The following is a 17,833-nucleotide window of genomic DNA, read 5'->3' as shown; positions in this document are numbered from 1 at the left end:
AAAGGGCGCAAGTCTCCCCCGGTAACCTGTATCAGTCTGGTAGGCCAATTCACCCTAACCATGAGAGCGTGGAATGAAAACTAAAAGTTTCCCAACTTATTTCCTCATCCTGCATTGCAGTGGGAGAAATTTACATGGTCAAACTTGAATAAGCGTGAAATTATCCCCAACAATCACTCTGAGAAAGCCCACTCTTCCTATGGTGTGCATCATCACTGTTGATGTAATATTACTGTTTGTATTATTTGGCAATTTTGGCACTAATTAATTGCAGCAAATATAATTTTTTAAAAAATGGCCTTTTCCTTCCCATGCTGTCAGTGTTAGGACAAATTGACTCCACCAAACCTCCCAACTATTCATCAGTTAATCTCCATGCATGGCCAAGAAAATGGAGAAATGATAAACACAATCTTCTAATAAAAATAATGAACACAGGATTATCTCCAATGCAGTACAAAAAAATCTCTTATTAAACAGTAGCTGCTCTGTGTAGCTGTGAGGTCACAAAAGTTCTGCCATATGTGCCAGATTTATTATTACAATCACACACTGCGTTCTGAAAACGCAACATTGGCCAGACATATTTGAGCCTGTAAAATAGTACTATGGCATTTCCAAGAATGAAAAGCCCTTAAAGTGATTGCACCGCTTAAGTGAGTACCAATTGGGACATAAACATTATTGAAGGCTCAAAATTGAAAAGCACAATCCTTTAAAACAATTTATAGACTTGGAAACAAAAATGATAACACTGCTATAGAACCACAAGTATGTCTGCACAACTCTGGATTATATTTAACATGCAAAGTTGAATTGAAGGACTACTATACTTATAACAGATCATACAGCTTTAGTTGCTAAAACTATCCTGTTGTGCCTCAACATCAGTTTTTCCTCTAAAAACATGACCATTGTAAAAAATGATAAAAAAAAACACAAGTCAACATAAAACATATTTGAACGACCAACTGAGGATGATTGTTGTGACTTCTAAATATTGTAAAGATTGGAAGTGGACAGTAGGCCAGTTTTGTGACACAGCTTGTCAATGTAAAGCGGTTATTACTTCATGCCAACATAAATTGCGCCACTTATTTTTGGGTGTTGATGCAGGAGATTTGAGACCTCCCCTCTAGTAGGTACTCTCACACAACTTTAGCTCTGTGCTGGTTGCAGTATCGTCACTGAAATTTCTTCACTGTTGGAGGAGCATTGGACGTTTAGTACTCCTTTGGTCTTGAGTGGAGTGACTTGGGAGTCAAAAGAATCCATCACATCTAACATCCTTGCATAGTAGAATACATAATAACACTCGGTTAGTTTTCTGTTGGTGCACTCTTCATAACTGCAAGTCTCATATCATTATCTGACCCATTAGTACTTTGACTGACAAATGTGAAAGACTTCCATAGATTCTTAGGGGTAGGATCTTGAGCTTAGTGTTTACTTCTCATTTATTTCCACCTTTCACTGATCTTACACAGCTGTAAGTTTCTGAATTCAATAGAATCATAGAATCCCAACAGTCCAAAAGGAGGTCACTCGGCCCATCGAGCTTGCACTTACAATAATCCTGCCCAGACCCTATCCCTGTAATTCTAGGTACTGTACCTGCTACTTCCCCTGACACTAAGGGGCAATTTGGCATGATCAATCAATTGGAGCATGGGAGAAAACCAGAGCACCCGGAGGAAACCTACGCAGACAGTGACCTGAGGCCAGAATTGAACCTGGCACTGAGAGGTAGCGGTGCTAACCACTGTGCCACCATGCTGTTGTTTAAAATGGAATTTAATCACAGTTCTCAGCATTTCATTCGGTGGAATTCTCCCATGCCCCCGCCGACAGGTTCAATGGCGCGCGTAGGGAAGAATTTGGCAGGTGGCTCAAAAACTTGTTTGACACTGATGTGTGTATATCCTGAGGGACCTTCCCCTAGCACCTACCATGGCAGACTTGGAAACACGTTGGTGGCTGGTGTGAAATTGATTGCATCCTGCAAATGGGATGCAGATGCAGGCTTGACCAGAATATTCCGCTCACACCCGATTCTCTGTGAGGTCAGCACTGATCCATAACACGTCTGGAACAACATGGCAGGCTGAAGTAAGGAGTTACCTAGCAATGTCTCTGGATGGAGATAGCCAATGATCCTGGACCAGGAACAAGGAACAGTGGATCATCCAGCTTCAGGGTATCAAGAAGATTCACCTTCCATCCTCAGGGGTGATCCTGGAGATCCAAGTTCTTTCTTCAGAAGTGGATCAGTGACGTTGGGTACCTTTTAAATATGGCATCCAGATATGACACAGAACGCCACCCCACCACGGTATATCGCGCTAAACCCTCCTTGATACGTAAGTAATGAGGTTGGGGCTGGAAAGTATGGTGTGATTTCCTGTGGGTCTCAGCAATGGAAAATACTCCTGTCCCCACCACAGGACTTAGCGCCAGATGGGGGAATTTCACCCACTGTGCTTGAAAACCATAGCGCGGGATTCTCCGATACCCGCCTCAATGCAAGTGAGGATGGAGAATTTAGTGCTCAGCCAAATCTCCTTTCACTGCAGCAGCACCGGAGAATCCCAGCTGCAGACAAGGTCACAAGTTTTTGCTGTTAACCTACTGAAGAGGAAGCTATCCATTTAAAGGAGGATAAAGTATATGGATATGACATATCCATATACTTTATCCTCCATATACTTTATTCTCCTTTACATATGTCATTTGCCCCGCATTCCACAAAGCTTTCTGACTTACAAATTGCAGATAATATCAACATAAGTGCAACCTGACCAAGCAGGGTAGTAAGGCGAAGAAAACAATGATGAAGAAGCATCATCACGCAATTTCATACTTGCAGCACCAGCTCAGATTTTTTGCACTGCACAGGATAACTTGGGTAGATCAGGCATTAACACATGGTGAGACAGCATTAGAACTGGACTGCAGCTAGGACAGAGGGCAAGACAGCGCAGATGTCAGCTCACCAGAAAGTCAGCGTCCATGAGTCATGCTGCAGGGGAGTCAGATAACAACTCTAATGGGTCAAGATACAGAAAAGGCTAATGAGTCTACATACCAAAATGCTTAGTGCATTGGGAAGTCTGCTTTCAACGTTAAGGAGCGTAGGGGAGTCCAACACCAGTTTAGCACTGGGTTCTGTCGAGGTCCATTTCTCCCACCGTGGAACTGGTGACCAACTCCATCAACGTACTCTTGGAACTTACCATGCTGCAGCATCTGGCACCCGATGTTTCAGTTTCTAATGCTGCATGACGGAATCCTAAGGGGCCTTGTTGCACCTCGAGAATGGGTGCTACCAAGCCCAATTCTGTTCCTTATGCTTCCCTCTGGGGAAGCTGTGGCAGAGGGGAAATGCAGAACGTGCAGGTGAATTAGTATGGCCATATCCCCAGCCTCCCAGCAACATAGGTCTATGCTATATTATCGTTTTCCCAATCAGCTCATGCCCTGCGGGATAAATTTTGGCATGAAAATCAAAGTAAAGAGTAGCTGTCATGGTTTTGTACAACATGTCAAGTTGACAAAATTCGTCTAATCAAGCCAGAAGATCAGAATTCAAACTGAAGAGTCTATACTTATTTACTGGCACTACTTCAACCCTTCAGGCCAGTAGACTGTAGTAAATAGCTGTAAAGTATATGCAATCAGGTGAAACTGAGCATGTACATACCAAGTGCACTAAAGTACAAAAACCCTAACTAACATTCATATGAATATACAAATTAGGAATTGAAGGCCACTCAGCCCTTCAAGCCTGTTCTGTCATTCAATAAGATCATGACTGATCTGAATGTAACCTCTTGCCTACCCCCAATTATCTTTCATCCCCTTGTTTAGCAAGAATCTATCTCTGCCTGACAAATATTCAAAGATTCTGCTTCCATCTCCTTTTGAGGAAGGGAGTTCACTACCTTCAGAGGAAAAATATTCTCACCTCTGTCTTCAATGGGTGACCCCCTTCTTTTCCATCAGTGACCCTCCAGTTCTAGACTCTCCCACCAGAGGAAACATCCTTTTCCACATCCACCCTGTCAAAATCCTGCAGGATCTTATATGTTTCAATCAAGTCGCCACTTACTCTTCTAAACTCCAGCAAATACAAGCTTAGCCTGTCCAATCTTTCTTAATAAGACAACCTGCCCATTCCAGGTATGAGTCTGGTAAACTTTCCCTGAACTTCTTCTAATGCACTGACACCCTCCCATAAAATAAGGTTACTAACACTGTACACAATATGCCAGATGTGGTCTCACCATTGCCCTGAACAACTGAAGCCTAACCTTCCTACTTTTAGATTCAATTCACCTCGTAATAAGCATAAGCAATCTATTGGTTTTCCTAATCTCTTGTTTGTGATTCTTGCATTCAGACATCCAGATCCTTCTGAATCTGAGCTTTGCAATCTTTCACCGATAAACTTTTTTTATATTGTTCATATCAAATGAACAATTACAGATTTGCCTATGTTGTAGTCCATTTGCCAGATCTGCGCCTACTCACTTAACCTATGACTCCTTATGTCCTTTTCACAACTTACTTTCCCATCGCTAATGCAACTTGCAGATCACAGACTATGGAGAGGCTTTGAATTTAACAACACCAGAACCCTATTGTTTTCAGGTCAGCAGCTTGACTGAAATGATGGCTCAACAAATATGTCTTTCTCATCAGCACTAATCGAGTTGAATGAAGGTGGCGTAGCTCAGTGTGCCTCATTTGCAGCGGCCAGACAAGTACAGCAACCTTAGCCATTCTATTTCAGGCAGTTCCCCACAGGAAAGGAACCCAGACAGAGTGCAATGCTTAGTTTAGACAGATATATTGAAAGTTCTATTACAATACCCAGGGCCCTGCATCTTCTTTCCCCCCATTACTGGAGAACATGTCCTGGGTGCTCTACCTCTCATCCCATTTAAGACAGAAACAAAGGATTATTTTCTTTCAGAGGGTGGTTAGCCTGTGGAGTTTTCTACCCAAGAGAGAAGTGTAGACAGGGTCAATTACTATTTCTGAGGCTGCGTTAGATAGATTCTTGACTGACAAGGGAGTCAAAGGGTACAGCAGGTAGATAGGAAAGTACAGATCACAATTAGATCGGCCATGATTTTACACAATGGATGAGCAGGCTCAAGAGCCTGAATGGCCAACTCCTATTCCTATCTTATTTATGCATATGTTCATATGAGAGGTGGTTATACTCTCTCCTGTTAGAGCTGTACTAATGTCTCTTGTCACATATCATCCAAGCCTCGACACCGTCCAGTTGTTGCTGCAAGATTGCATGGATTGCTTTGTTACCTGTGCAATTGCAAAGGGAACTGAAAACTGCGATGCCTTCAATGAAAAGCTCCATTTCTAATCTTATGTAGGAAAAATCATTGGTTAACTAACTGGAGACAGGGTAAATAGGTGGCCCTGAGGAGCTGCTGCAATTTCCTGGGGCTGAGATGATTGGTCTCTAACAATCACAACCATCTTCCTTTGTGCCAAATTACAACTTTTTTTTTCCCCCATGGGAGAATTTTTCTGTTGATCCCCATCAACTTCAGTTCTACAAGTGCTCTTTGGTGCCACACTTGGTCAAATGCCGCTCTGCTGCCAAGAACAGCCCCCTCTCAACTCAATTATACACCTAGCACTTTTGTCTATGCTTGGACCAAGCCTATAACAAGGTCACGAACTGAGTGATACAGGCTGAACCCAAACTGAACATGGTCAGTAGATTATTGGTGAGTGTTGCTTGACAGCAATGTTGATTACTTTTTCCAGCAGTTTACTAAGTATCGAGGGGTAGACTGTTCTGGCAATAATTGGTCAGGTTGGACTTATCCTATTTTCTTAGTACAAAGAAAGGGGTGGCACTGTGGTTAGCACTGCTGCCTCACAGCATCAGCATACTAGCCTTTTGTGATTCTTGCCTTCAGGCACCCAGATCCTTCTGAATTTGAGCTTTGCAATCTCTCACCATTCAGAAGTTAAGTTTTTTTATATATTGTTCATATCAAATGGACAATTTCAGATTTGCCTACATTATAGTTTATTTGTGAAATCTTTGCCCACTCACTTAACCTATAACCCGTTACGTCCTTTTTACAACTTACTTTCCTACCTCTAGTATAACTTGCAGATCACAGACTGTGGAAGGGCTCTGAATTTAACAACACCAGAACCCTACTGTTTGCAGGTCTGCAGCCTGACTGAAATGATGGCTCAACAAATATGAGCTACACAGTCTTTCTCATCAGCAGTAATCAGGTTGAATGAAGGTGGCTTAGCTCACTGGGCCTCATTTGCACTGTCCAGGCAAGTACAGTAACCTTAACAATTCTAATTCTTGGGTCACTGTCTGTGTGAAGTCTGCACATTTTCCCTGCGTCTACATGGGTTTCCTCCCACAGTCAAAAAACATGCTGGTTAGGTGCACTGACCATGCTAAATTCTCTGTCGATGTACCCAAACAGGCGCCGAGTGTGGCGATTGAGGGATTTTCACAGTAACTACACTGCAGTATTAATATAAACTCACTTGTGACTAATAAATAAACTTATAATTAAAAATATGACTCAGGTTATCCAATCAGCAAACTCATGTGGAATTTGCTGCATTGTCCATGCCTGGGGGAGGGGAGGTGGTGCAGAGATCAGTTCCATTCAGGAGGTCCACACAAGGTTTTATTTACAGGCTCCAATTCTCAACTGCCAATAGCCTGTGGAGGCCCAGTGATGTCATGGAGTGATCATGTGACCATCCTCTTAAAGGGGCCATGCCACACACAATAATTTCCCCGAATACACAACAGAATTCAATTTTGCAAAGTAAACTGATCTATTGTAATAAATCTTCGGAGGCAGAAATTCCTTCACTAAAATCCTTTTATTTACAACTTTAACAGCAGTACACAGAGTGCTATCAGTTAGCAGTCTATCTTGGGGGATGTCAGAGGAACCTGGCATTCCTGGTTAAGTCCAAGGCAAAGACTGATTGGCCCATCAATTGGATCCTTAATCAGGGAGTTCATACTCCAAGAGGCCAACCTCAATGATTGAAGTCATTACATCTATTCACAACGCATTTTAAAAATGCAATTTTTTAATGAAATTACCTCAAAGAAATAATAGAATTATAAACAAAGGCCATCTGTGCAATCAATTTGGATAGATACCCAAAGAGGCATAAGAAATAGGCCGCAGAAACTTTAACAGACAGAAATAGAGCAAGTCACGACATAACATATCTTAATAGTGGGATAATAGTGAAGTTATATTACTAATTGTTAGTGATGTTTCTAACACCCACCCATTGAACCACACTATATCTTGAACAAAATGGCAATTTTAGATGATATAACAATTACATTCAGAAACAAATAGTCAAATGAAGCATGAACAGAATTGGGCTAATTTTCAATTAAATTTTTAGAATGTTCTTACCACTTCGGTAGGTCTGTAGTATTTGGGATCAACCCTCACATGGATTTGACCTGTTTCCTTGCACCTTCCCACTTCACTTTCACCCTGACCTTCCCATCTGTAAAAAGACAATGACACAGTTCTGACTATTTTGTTAAAAGGAAACATATTAATGTGACAGACAATCCTTTCAACTTTATTATATTCATGCACATGTATTAAGAGAAAACAAGAAATTGGAGCATCTGGCCCCTCGAGCCTGATCCACCATTCAATACAATTATGGCTGATCTATTTGGGCCTTAACTCTGGCTCTGGGTGAATTTCATGGGGTGGGTTGTTATGGGAATTTGCAACTTGTTCCATAGAGGCTGGCAGCCAATTAAGGCCCCATTCAGGGGACAGTTCAGTACTCACCACCATTTTCCTGCCACCAGACAGGCCAATCTGAGTTTGGGAGCTGGTAACAACTTGGAGGCAGCTTTGGGGTGGGAAAAGAGGGTGTGGTGGGGTTGCCATCGGTGTCTCCTAGCACTGGCCCAATGAATTAGCCATAAGAATGACAAGGCTGCAGGCCTAAACCATTCCTGTGGATTTCCATCCAGCCTGACAGACTCAACAATTCTGGGCCTTTTTAAATTATAAATTAATGTTTAATGTTTGTTTATTAGTGTCACAAGTAGGTTTACATTAATACTGTAATGAAGTTACTGTGAAAATCTCCTAGTTGCACGCTCTGGCGCCTGTTCGGTACACTGAGGGAGAATTTAGCATGGCCAATGCACCAAACCAGCACGTCTTTTGGACTGTGGGAGGAAACCAAAGCACCTGGAGGAAACCCATGCAGACACCGGGAGAATGTGCAAACTCCACACAGACAACTGAGCAGGCTTGTGACAATGCCTCTACTTTGACACACCCTCATGCTTGATGTTCTAGCACAGCGATGTCCACTTTTCCCAGTAGGCCAGGCAGTGCCGCTAGTGCTCTCAGTGGGCTTCCTGTCTCCAAAACCCGCTTAACCGAAGGCCAAAGGTGGAGGCAGTCACTTAGGAGCCCGCTTCACATGAAGTTGTCTCAATGGGTAACTTGATAATAAGTGCCGGCTTGGGATCCACAAACGGTCTCATTATTGAGTTCCTGACATCCATGGGAAGATTCAGCCCGAAGAATGCAGATGTGGCTTTAGTGTAACATTTCATTTTAAACAGAGCACCTCTGACAATCTAGCACTTCCTTTGTACTGTACAAGAGTGTGAGCCTGGATTATGTGCTCTAGTCAACTGAGTGTGGCTTAAATCCATGATCTTCTAACACAGACGCAACAGTGTGACCATTAAACCATGACTGACACACAGCTATATACATGCATGCAGCACATATTTCTTTGCAGAACTTTGCTTCCTGTAATTACCATTTTCCATCACTTTGTCATTTTTGCTGAAAAGACTTTGTTTAGCAGAGCATTAAATATTTTAAACCCAGAAAATCTTTACCTCAGCATTGTGTGGTACTATAGTTGTACTTTTTGACTATTGGGTGTTTTGGTAAAAGATACCAACAAGGGCAATTAGGGATAGGCAATAAATGTTAGTTTACCGGCTTGGGTCACTGTCTGCGTGGAGTCTGCACATCCATACTGTGTCTGTGTGAGTTTCTTCCAGGTGCTCCGGTTTCCTCCCATAGTCCAAAGATGTGTAGGTTAGGTGGATTGGCCATGCTAAATTCTCCCTTAAGTGTCAGGCAGACTAACAGGGTAAATACATTGGGTAACAAGGATAAGGCCTGGGTGGGATTGTGGTCAGTGCAGACCCAATGGGTTGAATGGCCTCTTTCGGCACTGTAGGGATTCTATGATTCAATGACTACATCCAAATCATCAGTAACAACGCTGTGGTGTAAATCACCCAAATCTGCTCAACATCTTGTTTCATAACTTGATTTTGGGATACGTATTCCCTATTTAAAACTTGACTTTCATTTTTTTTTTAATCTGATAAGTGGGGCAACCCAAGATTCTCCTGCCCCCCACCCCCTTTTTTATTCATTCATGGGACATGTGTGTCGCTGGCTGGCCAGTATTTATTGTCCATTCCTGGTTGCCTGAGGGCAGTTCAGAGTCAACCACATTGCTGTGGCTCTGGAGTCACATGTAGGCCAGGCCAGGTAAGGACAGCAGATTTTCTTTTCTAAAGGACATTAGTGAACAATGTGGGTTTTTCTGACAATCGACAATGGTTTCATGTTCATCAGTAGATACTTAATTTCAGATTTTATTTATATTGAATTCTACCATCTGCTGTGGTGGTATTTGAACACTGGTCCTCAGAACATTGGCTAAGTTTCTGGATTAATATTTTAGCGATAATACCACTAGGCCATTGCCCTTTCGGTCATTAACATTTGGAATTTTCTCCTCAGGTGGCCAGTGAAGACTGGGTCATTGAATAGAATCAAGGTTGAGTTAGATCAACAAGAAAGTCAAGGATTATGGGGTATGGCAGGAAAGTGAAGTTAAGGCCACAGCAGATGAGCCATGATCTTACTGACTGGTGGAGAAGACTCAAGGGGCCGAATGGTCTACTCCTACTCTTTTTTATGGTCTTGCTCTAACCTATTTAACATCGGGCCTGGGACACATCATACCCATTTGACTAGCCCTGTTTGCTTTCCCTAGTGGTACAGTGATCGACCTCAAGATAACAATGATGGGCCTTTTTAGGTGGTCCCATCAAATCATTGTTGTGACCCCTGTCCTCCCAGTGCTAGACTCCATTATTAAGCTGCCACTGAATTTTTAAAGAGAACAATTTTTCACAAACCCTTAAATTCATTATGCCCCACACAAAGCAATATTAAAAAAAATTACAGCACAGGGTGAGATAACAGAGTGTCTTTTTGTTACAGCAATCCAAAGTACACTAATTCCACCATCCCAGGATCTAGGCCCTTCTTAAAGCTCCTCTTAGCCATCCTTCTCTGTTTCACTGGAAAAGTCCAAATATCGCAAGTCTTTTATAACTATAGTCACCTATTCCTGGCATCATCTATGAAGTTATGCTGAACATTTTCTGTGGCTTCAATGTACTTGCTGTCTGGGGTGCCTACAACTTCACACAGTACTCCAACAGTGACCTAATAATTCCATGCCCAAGTTTAACATTACTTCCTCTTTATGCCCATGTTTATAAGTTCCAAAATGCTATTGGCCTTCTTCTCTGACATTATCTACTTGCATATTCAGGGAATTTTGCAGAAATCATTGAATCCTTACAGCGAGGAAGGAAGCCATTTGGCCCATCGAGTTTGCACTGGCCACAATCCCACCCAGGTCCTATTCCTGTAACCCCTCATATTTACCGTGCTAATCCCTCTGACACTAGGGTTAATTTAGCATAGCCAATCAACCTAACCTGCACATCTTTGGACGGTGGGAGGAAGCCAGAGCATCTGGAGGAAACCCACACAGACACAGGGAGAATGTGCAGACTCCACAAATCTTTAGGTCTCCCTGTTCATCCCCAGCATTCAGCATATTTCCACTGAGTTTACACACATATTCCTTAGCCCTCCACTCACAAGTTATTATCCAAAGCTTACATCCATGTTAAACTGTGTCTGCAATACGTCTGTTACTCTGATAACCTATCTATTTCCCCCTGAAGTCTTTGACATTTCACCCTCGGTATATACAAATCCACTACTTTTAAAACAACTTTCCTTTTATATCACTGCAGACGGTGCTATGCAATCTACTACAGGGGGACCAGATGCTTAAATGTAATTATATACTACAAACATGTAAGTATTATGTCTTTGCCTTTGAAAAGTAAGAATCCTTTTTTAACTTCAGGAATTTAAAGAATTGTTACTTTTAAAAAAACTTTCATTTTGTTATAGATTATTGTTGAAGTGTACCAGTGGATTCTCTTTATTTAGCACATATATGGCAAAACAATGTTACAGGAACTCCATCAGGGAAAAAGCAGGCTAAATATCCATAGGACCATGGGACATCAAGGAGTTTCTGAACATTTTATGCGTTTAATTACTGTTCAGTAAGATAATTGCAGATTCCAATGTTAAGATCTTAATAAAGCTGAGATGCCTCATATTATTGAAATTTGCACTTTAAACCTTGTTTTGCACCGTGCAATGTATAGTATACTATTTTCCTGCTGGAATGAGTCTCTTTAAGGTGTAGCTGTGCTGCATTCATGAGGGAAGGTGATGGCCTAGTGGTATAACCACTAGCCTATTAATCCAGAAACTTGGCTAATGTTTTGGGGACCAGGGTTCAAATCTCACCACTGCAGGGGATGGAATTTGAATTCCATAAAAAAAATCTGGAATTAAAAATCTACTGATGACCGTGAAAGCATTGTCATTTGTAGGAAAAACCCGTCTGACTCACTACTGTCCTTTAGGGAAGGAAATCTCCCGTCCTTACCTGGTCTGGCCCATGTGTGATTCCAGAGCCACAGCAATGTGGTTGTCTCTGACCTACCGTCTGAACAAAGGCAATTAGGGATGGGCAATAAATGCTAGCCAGTCAGTAATGCCCGTGGCCCACGAATGAATGATTTTGGGGCAAGTGCAGCTGAAAAATCCCACACGAGGTCAGCGGACCTTTGCATGGGCCATACCTCTGCCTGCTATGATTCCTGTAGGGGTCTGGACAGAAAATTCCAGTCATAACGTTCAGGCAACAATAGATCAGGTTGTGTTTGATTTTTTTTCATTTAAGTGCAATTGCTAAGGCCCCATATCTACTAGAGTTGAATCATTTAACTTTGCAGGCTAGAAAGCGTTAGTCACTTTTCAACTTAATTGCCCTATCATTTTAAATTGTGCTTCCACATAACAATGAATGTGTGAAAGTCCGTGCATGTTGGACGCATTTTTAAAAATATCTAACATATCTTAGGTTTAATAGGTAGGGTGTGCGCTCTAAGTGGAAGCTCAGTATAAGTATCTGTAGCACCTGCCACTCCTGGATGTGGGTTCTGTGAAAGGCGTTTTCAAAGTTTATGGTGTGTCATTGTATGACTACGTGAATGTTGTAGTCAGGGCATACCAACCTGACTCAAGTTTCCTAAGTCATTCAAATGCCCAAAATAAAGATCTAAACAAAATAAGAAAACTCTGAAATAATCTAATTCATAAACATGACTAAATATATTCAACGAGTTTTCTTTTGTATCTTTAAGCTTAAGGTTATTTATTAGTGTCACAAGTAGACTTACATTAACACTGCAATGAAGTCACTGTGAAAGTCCCCTCGTCGCCACAGTCCAATGCCTATTCGGGTACACTCAGGAAATATTTAGCATGGCCAGTGCACCTAATCAGCATGTCTTTCAGACTGTGGAAGGAAACCGGAGCACCCAGAGGTAACTCATGTGGACATGAGAATGTGCAGACACCACACAGGCAGTGACCCAAGCCAGGAATCAAACCCAAGTCCCTAGTGCTGTGAGGCAGCAGTGTTAACCACTGTGCCTCCGTGCTCCTTTTAATTCCTTTAGCATGATCTTTATGTGGAAACTATCTATATATTTCATATTTTTGTCAGATAAAAGCTTTCACCTTCAGCTAAGTATAAGAAGGTCTTCCTGCTGGTTTGCATCACTTTTTGCTGTTCAAGATCAGAATGTGACAAAGGCAGATCAAAAAGATCGTTTGAATAAAATATTCTTTAAATACTACTGTTGTGTGCTCTTGTTGCGAGTCCATCCACTTTATTCAGTGTTTTCTACCTGGTTGTCTTAGTGGCAGCTTAGGGCAGTTAGCACTTAAAGTTAGAATATATTATCTTCTGAGTGTGTAACCTGGCCAACAGATACATCTAAACGCCTTCTGAACTTTAACTTTCAGTTAATTCTTTTTCTCCTCAATAATTTACATTTTTCGTATCCAGAATAGTGGTCCTATAATAAAATATTTTTTAATCTGATATATTTCACAAGATTTATCCACTGAATTGTCATTTCTGTCACTGTAAGTTTTTACGTGGAAAAAGTCTACAAATTCATTCATAATTTTGTTTTCCAGCCTCTTAGAAAAGCCTGGGCATGTGCTTGACATTTGAACCCAATCTTTGACTTAGGGCGCGATGTTACTGGTCATTCGCGCTGTGCTCCCACTGCAGCAAGGTCAGAGAGTTTGGCAGCCAGCTAAATCTCCATTCACGTCATCCCACTGGCATGAATGTGGTAAGATTTTGGCCTTTGTGCTTCAGAAATCTGGATCGTACTATCTTAGCATGTAGTGTACAGTATTTCCTTCAATATTCCTTGCGCAGGTGGGAAGTGTCTTATCTTTTGTCATCCATCAGCCTTTGCTTCAAATAATTTTGAAGAACAAGAGGGTAAATTTCAGCTGTTTCATGGAAGTAAAATCTATATTGTTACTCTTTCGAGTAATGGGAACGACAGGGCAGTAGTGACAATTTGAAGGGATGGGGATACAATAGGAGGAAATGGGAGAACATGAGTGATGGATACTTTTCCCAAAACTCTCATCCCAATTAGAAGCTCACGGTCATTGGGAGGCTTCATTCCGTGTCCCACCATATCCCTCATTTCCCACGAAAGGGCAAAAAAAAGAAAAAGACAGTGACGGAATCAGAAGAGGACGAAGACAAAGTGGTCACCATATTACCAGAAGGATATGGAAGCTCTGGAGACAGTGCAAAGAAGGTTCACTAGGATGTTGCCTTGTCTTGAGGGCATTGGCTATGAGGAAAGGTTGAATAATCTAGGATTGTTTTCACTGGAAAGACAGAGATTGAGGGAAGACCTGATACGGGTCTACAAAATGACAAGAGGTATAGACAGGGTGGATAGTCAGGGGCTTTTTCCCTTGGTGGAAGTGTCAATCACAAGGGGGCACAGCTTCAAGGTGACAGGGAAAAAGTTTAAGTGAGATGTGCAGGGGAGAAGTTTTTCACGCAGAGAGTGGTGGGTGCCTGGAAACTGCTGCTAGAGGAGGTGGTGGAAGGAAGTACATTAGCAATATTTAAGGAGCATCTTTACATGATTAGAGAAGGAATAGAGAGATGCGGACTGAGTAAGAGCAGGAGGGTTTTTTTTAGCTTAGTTAGAGCATCATGATCAATGTGGGCTTGGAGGGCCAAACAGTCTGTTCCTGTGCTGTGCTTTTCTTTGTTCTTTGTTCAGAAAGAATGGGTGAAGGGAGAGAGCAAAGAACTGAATGGCAGATGGAAAAGCAACAGAAAGTACCAGCAACAGAAAGATGTCAGTGATATGCAGGAGAGCAACTATACTCTCCAATCACTCATGGTCAATGTTGCAGGGGATCAATTATGATTCTGACACATCGCAGCCCTCTGTTTAATCATTTCTACAAAGAGTTCAGTACCTCTGTTCAGATGTTCACTAAAGCAATTTATAACATTGTGATTCTAGCCTACGTCCACCCGGAACAAAATAAAAACAGAAAATGCTGGGAAAACTCAGCTGGTGTGGTAGCATCTGTGGAGGGAGAAACAGAGTTAACATTTTGGGTCCAATTGGACTCCTCTTCGGAACGGCATCATGAAGGCACCAGGAACAGCTGTTCATGCGCACTGGCCCACAAGGTGGCTACTGCCACATGCACAACTGTTTGGATTTTGAACTGTCTCACAGTTATTCATAAGTAGATTTGCTTGTTGCTGGAAAAAAAGAGTTGTGATTTCTGGGCTATCAGTCTTTTATAAGTGTGCAATAAATACCATCCCCAGGAGCAACAGTGGCTTGGGGAAATTAAAACAAAGGAAAGTTAGAATCATAGATAGAATCACAACAATGCAGAAGGAGGCTATTCGGTCCATTGAGCCTGCACCAATAACAATTCCACCAAGACCTTATCCCCGTAACCCAAATATTTACCCTGATAATCCTCCTGACACTAAGGGAAAATTTTAGCATGGCCAATCCACCTAACCTGTACATCTTTGGAGTGTGAGAGAGAAGCAGAGCACCCAGAGGAATTCCACACAGACACAGGGAGAATGTGCAAATTCCACACAGGCAGTAACCCAAGGTTGGAATTGAACCTGGGTCCTTGGCACTGTGAGGCAGCAGTGCTAATCACTGTGCGGCAGCAGTGCTAATCACTGTGCCACCCTATATAATTGTGGCAAATAGGAATTACAGAGACAGTGGGAAAGCTGAAAACAGTAAACTATAGAGCTTACAGTACAGGATAAGTAGATCAATGCAACTAAATGAGTAGCAAAAATAGTTAAAACAGGACACAGCACCTAAGGGAGGGGCAAGTTACATGAAAGCAAAATACTGAACACGTTTGAAGCAGAAAATGCTGGAAATAATCAGCAGGTCAGGCAGCGTTTGTGGAGAGAGAAACAGATTTAACATTTCAGGGATATGATCCTTTGATCTAACTGGGAAAAGTTAGAAATATAGGTTTAAAGCAAGAGAAATGGGATGATGGGGGGTGGGAGGACACCCAAGGGGCAGGGAGGGGTGGGTGGGAGGACATGCAGAAGGGAAGGTCCGTGACAGGGTGGAAGACAAGAAGAGATTAAATGACAAAAGATGGTGCAGGGCTAAAGGGAAAATAAAATTATATGTCTTGCTTTCTGCATCAGAGATTATGTAGATTGAAATTAAGAATATTAAAGCAGGGAAGGTAATTATTAGCTGTCGTGATGAAGAAGGTAATTATTAGTTGTTTAAAGAAAAAAATTAATAGCTGCTTTAGATTTCCCAACCAAGAGAAGATAGCAAGGGAAACATATTTGCAATTCAGGGAAGTCTGTGTAGATCATTTGGAGGGGGGCGGCGGTGTGCGAGGTGGTTTCAATCGTCTTAATATTGACACAGAAAAGAATGAAAGGGAAAAAAAAATCTGAAGAGGACTGCATGTTTATGAAATGGTACAGAATCACTTCCTCCCTCAACTTGTAGTATAAAATTAGTTAAATTGTTATATTTGCCACCTGGGTGCAATGCAGTCTATCCTATCTTCCTCTCATTTAAATGAACATTACAGAATAGTGAAAAACGATCAAATATGTTCAAAGGGTTCATTCAAGTATAGTAATGGCCTGGAAGTTCACAGCAAAAAATTGGAAAGTTGTAAGAGAATGTCGGTAAGGACAAAATCAAAATGTACTCTGGTCAATTCATAACAGGTTAAAGGGCAACAGAGGTTAATATAGTTAAACCTCATATTGGGTGGAAATGAGCTTTATAATATGCTGTTTCCTTTCCTTTTCCAAATGATGAACTTTACCGGTACAATATATACACACTGGAGTTTAGAAGAACGCAAGGTGATCTTATTCAGGGTGGCATGATGGCACAGTGGTTAGCACTGCTGCCTCACAGGACTAGGGAATCGGATTCAATTCTCGGCTTGGGTCACTGTCTGTGCAGAGTCTGTACATTCTCCCCGTGTCTGCATGGATTTCCTCCAGGTGCTCCAGTTTCCTCCCATAGTGTGAAAGATGTACTGGTTACGTGGATTAGCCATGCTAAATTCTCCCTCAGTGTACCCGAACAGACATCAGAGTGTGGCTACTGGGGGATTTTCACAGTAACTTCATTGCAGTGTTAATGTAAGCCTAACTTGTGACACTAATAAATATTAAAAAAAAACTTACTGAAATGTTTAAAATAGGATGAATACCAAGAGGATGCTTCCTCCTATGGGGGCATAGTTCAGGAAAAAGAGGTCTCTCATTTAACACAGAGATAAGGAGTATCCTTTCTCTCAAGAGGGTCACTAGTGTGTGGAATTCTTTTCCCCAAAATATAATGGAAGCTGGGTCGTTAAATTTATTCAAAGCTGGGTTAGTCAAGGGAATCAAGGGTTATGGGGGGCTGACAGGGAGGTGCAATTGTCGTTACTGAACGCAACTGAGACCACAACCAGATTATTGAATGGTGGAGAAAGTTGAAGGGCTGCACGGCCTACTCCTGCTCCTAAGTCCGATGTACTTACGTTCCTATGAATACTCTTTTATTTCAAAATCACAATTACAGTAAGCGGATGTCACTAAAAGAAACACAATGGTGGAATCCTAAAACCATTCACGCCGGCAGGATTTTCCCATCCTGCCGCAGTGAACGGAGATTTGGCAGGCCGCCAGATTCTCTGACTTCACTGTAGTGGGAGCGCGGTGTGAATGGCCAGTAAGATCGCGCCCATTGTAGATTACCTTTACGCAAACACCTCCCCTTGCCTTATACTTTTAATGAAAAATCCCACAATCATGATTCTTGTTAAATGCTTGGCTGAAAAACAAAATCCTCCTTCTATCAAATTAAGAATTAAGTCTTGTGCTAGCCTCTCTTTGTGTGCTTTGTGCATCTGTAACACGTTGCTGACTGATTTGTGTTACATAAGAGTATCAAAGAGAT

General features: G+C 41.8%; 1 protein-coding gene across 1 annotated transcript in view; it reads right to left on the bottom strand.

The window, feature by feature from the left end:
- gmds (GDP-mannose 4,6-dehydratase) overlaps nucleotides 1-17,833 on the bottom strand; it is a 544,463-nt gene that overhangs the window by 55,348 nt on the left and 471,282 nt on the right. The window contains exon 9 of the mRNA XM_080202776.1: nucleotides 7,461-7,557. Coding sequence (XP_080058902.1) covers nucleotides 7,461-7,557 — 97 coding nt within the window. The remainder of the gene's footprint in view (nucleotides 1-7,460; nucleotides 7,558-17,833) is intronic.

This window comes from Carcharhinus amblyrhynchos, chromosome 2 (genome assembly GCF_965287045.1).
Source record: "Carcharhinus amblyrhynchos chromosome 2, sCarAmb.v2.hapA, whole genome shotgun sequence".
Taxonomy (NCBI): domain Eukaryota; kingdom Metazoa; phylum Chordata; class Chondrichthyes; order Carcharhiniformes; family Carcharhinidae; genus Carcharhinus; species Carcharhinus amblyrhynchos.
Note: the sequence above shows the minus strand (reverse complement) of the source record. Positions and strands in the feature narration are given on the sequence as shown.